Source organism: Centrocercus urophasianus, unplaced genomic scaffold, assembly GCF_019232065.1.
Source record: "Centrocercus urophasianus isolate 14NV4802_14NV808 unplaced genomic scaffold, USGS_Curo_1.0 seq_41, whole genome shotgun sequence".
NCBI classification, from domain to species: Eukaryota; Metazoa; Chordata; class Aves; order Galliformes; family Phasianidae; genus Centrocercus; species Centrocercus urophasianus.
In genome coordinates, this window is record NW_024884989.1 from 4,860,943 (window position 1) to 4,870,605 (window position 9,663).

Below are 9,663 nucleotides of genomic sequence, written 5' to 3' on the forward strand. Positions count from 1 at the left end.
CAGCTGCTTACTTGGTGTTAAAGCAGAAAGCTCTGTAACTGCATCTACAGACTGTCACACAGACATCGATTCAAACACGCATTTTTTTCACTGCATTGCTCACCTGGTCTTTGCAAAATGGTTCAGAAGTTCCCACAAGGTCTGCTGACAGAGAAAGGTATCTTGCAAACGGGAGCCATCATCTAACTGCAGTGCAATCCGAACCTACAGAAAAACATGCTGAATTATAAATACTGAATGAAAACCCTTTTCTTTGCAACTTTCTTCGCCATTTCAATCTCTAGAATCATTGCTATCCAAAAAATGCAACTTCCTTCTAAGCACTTGCTGCTAGCGACTGCATTAGATACAAATGTTGATTCAAATATCTTCAAAGTTAGTATCTGTAACAAATTATTCTGGTACAAATACGATAGTTTCAGTTCTCCAGCAAATAGATTCCCCTGGGTGATCCATTAGCACCGCAGCATCTTCTCACATCACTGAAAATTTAACATGACCACATGACCTCAGTTTGGAAAGATTTGCTGAATGCAATTAACAGCTTTGCTTTCAGAGTCCAAGCTCACAGCGCACACAGTGCTGCCAGTAAATTACCATTAAAATAATCTGACATGAATCTCTCAGCTGCACAACCTGTAGTGCATTCTTACGAACGCACAGCATGACACCAGCTATTGTTACTACCTCTGTCTACAGAAACAGCAGGACAACAGATCTGATTCTGTCATCCAGACATCCACCAGCCCGGCCAGTATCATTCTGCAAGGACTTCTCTGGACTCCAGACTTTGCTTCTCCATTAAATATTGTCAAGAACTCTAGAGGACATTTATTTGTTATGAAATGTTCTTACACAATGAATATTCCTGACTTTCCAATAACCCTACGGTGACAGGGAAAATTAGGAAAAAAAAAAAAAATGGAGCCCTTTTTAAAAATAAAATCTCCTTTTGAAACAGAGGATGGAAAAAAGAGAAGTCACACTGTTTTCCAAATATTGCAATGTTTGCACAGCTATGAGTTCACTGCAGTCGATCCTCACCACCACGTCTGCATATCTACTCAGAGTCAAAAGAAACGACTCTGAAGGAAGCGTGTGTGCCAGCTAGAGCCAGAAGGTGCAGGCAGAGGGGAGAGAGAAGGAGCTCAAGCCAGAGCCTGAAAGAAGTGAAATGGAATACGGAGGATCTTTGGAACAAGCAATTGGAGGGAGCTGAACAGGAAAAAGTGAGAAGGGAAGCCAAAAGAGGAGACTTTGACAGAAGCATTCAACAGCACTGAAAGCAGCTGACGGGGTCACGGTTACAAGGGAGCTCTGCAGAGAACACGTTCAGTGCAAGAGGCAAACTCAGCCTTAGCCTCTGTACCACAGCCCAAGATCTGCTCCTCTCAATGCTCACTTTCCCAGCACTGCTCAGCTCATAACTGTTCTAACAGTGCAGTGAAAGGCAGTGGAAAAATATCAACTCTGGGGTAACAGATCTGCTTGTTAGGGGGTTCTGATTGGAACGATGTATCCCCATGAACTGAAACACTGACAGAGAAAGGATGCAAGAGTCCCAAATGACATGCATGCCACCACAAGAACTGAAATGCTCTGTTTCACACCAGCTGAAACTGTACAGCTAGAAGCTCCATAGCTCTATTAAAAGAATTCCAATGGCTCGGACAGAACTGATGCAGCTGCACAAGTTGTGATACCCACACAGCACAAAGCTCTGTTGACTCAAGCACCAGCATGCAAAAAGCCTTCCCAAAGCCTAACAAATAACATAACTTGCACATTTACACACAGGAACAACAAGCATGGTTCAAAATTGTCTTTCTTAAGTCACTGGAGACCAAACCAACTATTGCCAAGTCTAAAAAGACAATCCATGCAACTTGCAACTCACAAAGGCTTCCTAACCACCAAATTTTAATGCACAATTTCAAGTTCTTAAATACTTGCACGTGGCATTAGAAGAAAAAAAGGAACAGGTGTTTTCCAACCTGGAATGTGAACATCTACACTTATTAGCTCATGAAGCATCCTTTATAATCTACAGAAAACTTCTACTGGAAAATCAATAAATGGCACTTCCAAAATGAATAAGCTGAGGAACAGCCTCAAGGAAAAGGCTTAGCAGCCAAACAATTACACCATATACTGCAATCTCTTTGGAAGAGTGTGTTTACCACCTGCTGCAGCTCCCACCAGGCCTGGCAGGACTGCTGATTTTGATCTGCTGGAGATGGGAATCACGGTGGCATCACCAACAACCAGCTAACAGAAAGCAATGGTTTCAGCCCACCATTAACACGACCTCCTGGTTTCTTCCATGCTGAAGACAAACCTGAGGTTACCCTCAGCTACAGACATCACCATTCTACCAGAATCCGGCCCTGAAATTCAGGCTGCCAGTTGCATCAGTCTCTTGGGCAACAGTTCAAAGCTAAGTATGTCAAGAAAGTCACAGTCAGTCAATTGGGAAAGCCTTTTTAAAAAATCCCAGTCTCCATGTAAAATAGTTGAAGACTATTATACCAGGCATTGGTATCACAGAATCACAGAATGGCCAGGGTTGGAAGGGACCTCAAGGATCATGAATCTCCAACCCCCCTGCCACATGCAGGGCCACCAACCTCCACGTTTAATGCTAAACCAGGCTGCCCAGGGCCCCATCATCTCTAAGTTTACAAGCAGATAAGCAAAAGAACAATAACTTTATCAGCAGAACTGTGCTGAGTGTGCCCCCAGATCACCTGCCATCACAGGGAGAATTTGCTCAATAACCAAGGGCACAGAATCAGATTCACCCCAACATTGCCTTAACCAAGCTGTGTGATCAAGTTCACATCTCCACCACGTTAGTACAGCATCAGTTCAATCCCTAGAAGTGCCCAGTTGTTTTACATTTCCTACAGAACGTGACACTCTTTCTCAGTGGCAAGGAATTCTTTTGGACAACTGTATTTATTTTTACAAAGTATTTTCTTATATTGCCCACAAAACTATTTCTAGTGAAGTGTCTGCTCTTAGTTTATGGGACAGCAACTCTGTTCAGACTGCACCACATGCAAGCATGCTTGCTCTGCCTTCTCAACTCCTTCAAACACCAACAAGCACTCTATGAGAACTCCTAATCCTGTAGATTATTTTGTTGAAATACAACTAAGTAACAATTTTAATTAGCTTTAACAACAACCAAAGTCTGCGACCCCACCTTATAACCCTTCTCCCACAGCACACAGTTCTCAACCTTTCTGGTAGGCTCTGATGGGCTCCATCCATCTTCTTTAGATAAAACCATTTTTCCCCTCAGTACAACGTCTCTCAAACAAGATTCAAAGCTCAGGCAGTCATCACTGTACCATTCTGACAGAACTGCTTTCATTTGGAAGAATTACTTCATGCCATCATAACTTTAACTGAAAATTGCAGCGTGTGCTCCCAGATTGTATTTTGGTTTTGCTCTGTCTTTTAAATGATGTCATTTTGAGCAGACAATTCTTTATCACAGAGTCAAAAAGGAAACGTCAGCACCAGAACAAAGCATATGGAAGTTTTGAAGCTAAACGTGAACATTAGTGATATCCAAAGCTACAAAACACACCCACAGCAAACCAGAGTGGAGAGCCCAAACCTTCTAATAAAACAATGTTCAAATTTCAATGTATGCATGAGTTTATTGATGTGACAGCCAAAGTAATTACCTACAACAAAATACCACTATCACAATTTGGCAGGTAGACATTAAGAGATCAACAGACCTGAAGATTTACACAAAATCTGAGAAGCTCCTTATTAAGCACATCAGAAAAGAAAAAAAAAAAAAGAGATGACTTTAAGCAACAGACAAACTTTCATTTCCAGACTGCTTAAATAAGATTTTACCACATAAAATGTTTAAGCTCAGTAACACATATCCATTAAGTTGTGCCTCCAGCCGTTAGAATGACAAGCATAAAAAGATTTGTCTCCTGAAGATGACAATAACTCCTACAGAACAAAGCACCCATAAGCCCTCTGCCAGTAATAATAAATAAGGCCACTGCTAGACACAGCATGTCAGAGAAAGTGATAAAGCTGTGTGAATACACTGTGAATCCTGTTCAAAACTGAGATTTTAGTTGAAACTCGGAGGCAAACTACAGTAACTGAAATAGAAACTGGGAAAGAGAACTAACTCAGCTTTTGAGCAAAGCCATCGGCAATCTTTAAGGTCATATATATTTAAGACTGCTAGGTTCTTCAGCTCTTCAAAAGAACCTTCCTACCCTCCATGACCATACGGACCGTAAGCGAAGACTTCCAGTTACCAAACTACTTTCCATCACACCTCCACTATTCTTTGGGTGGCCCTTCACTCGAGCTCTGCCCAAGCCTAAACATGCTCCTGCTCATTAGATCTGACAGGATCACATCCAGCAGGACTGAAAATAAAACAAATCAGGTCACCCTTTGTAATGAACATACCGTGTTTCCAATTCCCGCTCTATTACAAGAGACTGGCACCATCTCCAGCTTGGCATTGTTGGGCAGTCTGGCAAATCTCCACTGTAAAGTGAGATCCAACACACTTCTCTGAAACCTAAAGAAAAATACAACAGGTGAAGACATCAGGAACCATCACAGACCACTGTCACATCATTTTAGTGACCTAACATCCTCCATAGCCTCTGGGCAGGCTGTCAGCCATACAGTGTGATGATGCAGCATACCAAAAACTACGATTTGTAGAAGTCACAAATAAAATCCCCAATGCTCTGATGAGAGAAATGTCAGAGAAACATCAACCAAATCACACAGATCCAATGATAAACAACAAGGCACGCTGCTGCCAGTCAGATTGGCAAACTGCTGGCTTTCTCACTGTAAAGGCAGGCAGTCAGAACAGCAGGCAACAGAGGGGTCCTGCAGTGAACTAGAGAAAGCACATGAGGGGGAGAAGCAGGGGCACGTTTTTATGGAAGGATTTCAGTATCTGCCTCAAAAGTGAATGGACTTTGACGCTGGAAAACACACTGAGATTAACGTGAAGAAAACAACTTTCTGGAGCATCACCAGAGCTGTGCTGTATGTGCTGCACTCTCTCCCCAGTGCTAACTACGGGCCGCTTCCTGGTGTATCCCCACACAGCACCTCGCACTGCCGTGGCAACGAGTAAAACCAGATCGCGGCTCAGCGAGCAGCTCCGGGTTACGGCCTGCTCCATGCGGCCTTCCGGGCCGAGCGGGGCGGCGGCGAGAAGCCGTCGGGGCCGAGGGCGGCACGGAGAACAGCGCAGAGCCCGGAGCCGCGCGCGGGCCTCGACCCGGCCGGGAGCCGAAGCGGCGCTGCCGACCCCGCGCGGGGACTCACTTCAGGCCGTACTCGGCGGGACTGCCGCCCTGCTTCCTGCACACCTCCTCGAGGATCTGCGGAGAGAACGGAGATGTCGGGACCCGGTTCCGAGCGCGGCCCGCCCGCCGCGCACCGCCCCCAACCCGGACCCACCTGGAGCAGCACCGTGCCGGGCCCCACCCGCACCGTGACCCGCCGCCCGCTGGGGGCCAACACCGACACCGCCGCGCCCCCCCCGCCCGCCGCCGCCATCTTCCCTCCCGGGGAGGAGCCGCGCTGCGCCCGCCCCTCTCCGCCCCCCGGTACGAGCGGGGCCTGCGGCGGGCGGACGGCGCTTCCTCGGCCGAAAGGACGAGCTCGAAGGAGAAGCCAGGCAGCGCGTGGCTCCGGGCTCGGCCCCTCCTGTGCCCGGCGGCACCGCCGTCCCCGCGCTCCGCGGCTCCCCGTGCGACGGCGCGGAAAGGACGACGCTGCGCCCGAACCTCTGCTCTGCCGGCAGCGCTACGAGCTCGGCCGTTCGGTGAGATGTGTGACGGGAGGAGCGGAGCGAGCCGGGATCCGTCACTGCGTGTGTCCTCAGAGCTTCCCTGCGCTCCCAGCACCGCCTCCGTGTGCTGAACGCGCTCCCGATGTCGGCTCCTCACGGTGCTTCGGTTGCTCCTATCTTGGCTAGGGTCAGCCGCTGGAATTGCTTTAGCTGAAGCTTTTTCCCGCTGTTTCCATCCAGCTCTGTTCTGCCTGGTTTATAAAAGAAAAAGGCCCTTTTAAGGAAGGGCTGTTAAAGATAACGCTCCTCTTCTTAAGCGCAGCAAAGAAGAAATGAGGCAGTGGGAAGTGAATGATGCAGGTGTCCTGTGGCTGCTGAGCACAGCTCTCTAAATCCAGCACCAGGACTGTTCCATAAACTGACAGCAGTTCAGGATGTTGCAGCGTACAACGTAATGTTTAAACTAATATTCAAAAATGTCTTTAATTCGTGATTTTTGTTCTTTCCGTTCTGTTGGGAAGGCCCATTGTCACACCATGCCTACAAATGGGGCAACAGATAGCACAACGTGCCTCTATGATAAGGGAGCAATCCAAGTATCAAACACAGATCAGGGCACCCTGCCCTTCCATTGGTGAATACCTTCGCAGAAGGTATGAAGAAACAATTAAAATGGCTGTGTTAATGACAGCTGCTGAGATAGAGCAACCATTAACTTTTAAAAGATACATTTCAGTTTTCACAGAGCCTGAAAATAGGTTGTGAATGCAGGGTGGCTCTTATTTGATGTCTGAAAAAGGCAGCTGTTTCCTATTTTGCATCTGAAAGTGACACAACCCGTACAGAAAAGTTGCTCCTGTTAAAAAAGAAAAAAACCATGGATGTAATTTCAGCTGAAAATCTTCACGTTGCAGGAATAGAGATGGATCAAGCTTTTAATGGCAAGTCAGAGTCAGAAAGTTGCACAGAGGTTAAGAGTCATGTTACGTATCCTGAGCCGCTTCTAATCTTAAATGTTTATCTGAAATTAGAAGCACCAGGAGAGAAAGGAGGGGGAGGAAAATAAACCTGGAGCTCATTAAAGTGCAACAAAGAAAGAGGGACTCATTAGGGAACAGCTGAAAATATCTTTAACAATTCAGACTTCTGCCACTGTCAGGGCGAAGATGCCTGCAGTGCTACCAGGGAGCACAGCAAAAAGCTGCTTATCAGGAGTGATTACAGTGAAGAAAGTGTAGAAGAACCATAGAATGGCTTGGGTTGGAAGAGGCTTCAAGGATTATCAAGCTCCAACCTTCCGCCACAATCCTTCCCCACAGTCACCTTTCAGGCAGCCAGCAGTGCTTGGCATTAAAAACGTATTCCTGAAGTTGTGTATGTTTGCATTCAGTCTCACACAGCCATGTGGAATAATGCATAATTTTTATTTCTTGAAAACACACACAAAAAATACCCAACAACCTTTTTATTTTCTTTCAAATAGGTAAGAAATTAACTGTGAACATCTAGAAATACCTTGTAACCAAAATATCATGCAGAACAACAGTCTCTTATCCCAATAAGGAGGATTTCTGTACAGCATTTCCTCCGGCTGAGTCCCGGGGCTCCCAGGACAGCATCACACAGAGCTCTGCACTGTAGGCATGGCCAGGATACACCATCCCACCAAAGCTCCTTTATCCTTCGCACTGCCGATGGTAGAAGAGATGGTGGTGAAGCAGTGGGACCATGAGAAGTGGGATTTTAGCTGGTGGTGAGTGCTCTCTGGGGGGTGATTTGCATCTCCCCCACCATCACAGCTTTTTGTCACTTCAAGACTTAGGAAATGAGGTGAGGAACTTGAGCAGAGCTGTCTCATTTCTGTCTCATTTCCCATAGTACAACAAGGTCCAATGAGCTTCAACGTACTGAACTGTACTGGGACATACTGGAATGTATTACGTATGCCATTTCATTTGGAGGGGTACTAAATCAAAAAGCATCTCCCTTCATGTTACTGCCAATGGTTAAAAATCTCCTGGTGGCCTCCTACATGCCTTACTCCTACCAATAACAAATCCACACCTTCAGCTTGTGGTGCAGGTGTTTCACAGCTCTCACGGAGCCTCCTGCCATGCCAGACACAATCTGCTCAGCAAAGAGTGGCTCGTATCAAAGGTGAAGCTCTCACACTGACAAGCAGTACTCAGTAACTGAAATGTGTGTGCTTGGATGTTCCCCCAGACTCAATGTGTCACTGTACCAATAAACATCCACAAGGAAGCTCTTCCCTTACCCTGAGAACCCCATGCTCTCCCAACAGCCCCTGCTCCTTGCGACAGAGGACATACGGGTGATGGAAGGATGAATAAGAGTGCTCTGAGAAAAGCCCTGAGTTACCTGAGCAAACAGCACAGCAGGAGGGAGCCAGGTATAGGCAGGACAGGCATTCGAACCTCTTTGCTTCACCTCTTTGGACAAAAGCCCAGAGATCTGCAACATGAACACACTCCCCTTTTTGCCCTAAGGCTCCCCAGTGTCTCCAGCGAGCATGGCAGCTGGTGCAGAGCCCAATTCCAGAGCTCCCCAAAGAGAGAGAACACAGAAACAGAACACGAGCCAGTCAGAGTGATGGGAGGCATCCTTTTCTCTCAGGAAGTAGGATGAGGCTCAGTGATATTACCTGTCCCATTGCCTCGCAGCTACTGGGACATGAGCTCCTGGAGCTGCTTGCGCCAACCACGCCGGCGATCCTGGAGCACGGAGGCCTCACAGAGCGATGTGTTCCAGCAGCTCCCGGCTGCTGCCCAGCCCTGCAGCCCCACAAACCCCCACAGCGATGGGAATGGCGCTGCATTAGGATGCAGTGGTGCAGCACTGTGCTGGGCCCAAAAATGTATCAGGACTGAGTGCAGGGCTACGTTCAGCTCAGCAGCTTTCCTGGCTTGAAGTACCGTTGGTACCATCGGGATTTGACTAAAAGAAAACATTTACAAAGAAAAATCAGACTGGGAACAGGGCAACTCAGCAAAGGCTGAGAGGTCATAAGAGTAACCAGACAAAGCATGATGATCAGGTTGTGAAGGCACCTGCTTTGCGTGTAGGATGCTCAGTGCTGAGGATACACTTTAAAAGTCCAAACAGGCTTAGGAAAAAAATGAAGCTGCAGCAGATGAACAGCCTTAATTTGTGCCCAGCAAAAAAACCTCTCCACTTACTACTTCTGGATTCCACTATTTTCACCTTTTTGATCCCAGATAGATTTCCTGATGAGGACAGCCTGAAGCCCTGCTCCTCCTGGGGCTGCTGAAGTACAGGAGCTGCCCTTTCTGGTCTCTAGAGACAGACATGCGCTAAGCGCAGCATTTTCTCTGCATGTCCGTGGTTTGTAATGCTGAATTTTGAGATAATTACATTTTTGGGACATGCCTTGCTCTTACGGTTGACAGGCAGCCCACTAACAGATACTTAACATTGCCTTCTGACCAGATTTTTTTTTTAAATGTCACAACACTACAGAACAACCAGGGAGAACAGCCTGCAGATCCCCCGCCCCATCCAGGTAACTGCGGGGAGCGGCAGGAAAACTCCTGCGGAGTCTCGAGGAAGGAGGGCGGGGATGGAGCGATCCCCGCACCCTACGGGCAACCCCCCAACGTCCCCTCCGAGCAGATCCGGGCCCCTCCGCTCCTCTTTGTTCCCCGGCTTGCAGCCGCCCGCTCCGGCCGCATACACGGAGCGGAGCGCCGTTCTCTCGAGAGAAACGACCGCCTCCCCCTCTTCCAGCGCTCCGCAGGTCGGGACCGGGCTCCGCTCGGGCCGGCACCGGGAGCGGCCGCGGCGGATGCGGGAACGCGAGCGGCTCGGGA

General features: G+C 47.8%; 1 protein-coding gene across 3 annotated transcripts in view; it reads right to left on the reverse strand.

The window, feature by feature from the left end:
* Positions 1–9,448, reverse strand: part of ASPSCR1 (ASPSCR1 tether for SLC2A4, UBX domain containing) — a 39,872-nt gene extending 30,424 nt beyond the window's left edge. The window contains exons 1-5 of one of the 3 annotated variants that reach the window (XM_042833304.1): positions 8,195–9,445; positions 5,811–6,066; positions 5,347–5,402; positions 4,462–4,576; positions 104–204 (exon numbers count right to left, since the gene is read on the reverse strand). In XM_042833304.1, coding sequence (XP_042689238.1) covers positions 104–204; positions 4,462–4,576; positions 5,347–5,402; positions 5,811–6,066; positions 8,195–8,244 — 578 coding nt within the window. In that variant the 5' untranslated portion in view covers positions 8,245–9,445. Of the gene's footprint in view, positions 1–103; positions 205–4,461; positions 4,577–5,346; positions 5,403–5,481; positions 5,581–5,810; positions 6,067–8,194 lie in introns of those variants that run through there. The other 2 variants (XM_042833306.1, XM_042833305.1) reach the window with 2 other exon arrangements.
* Between the last annotated feature and the right edge of the window lie 215 nt (positions 9,449–9,663).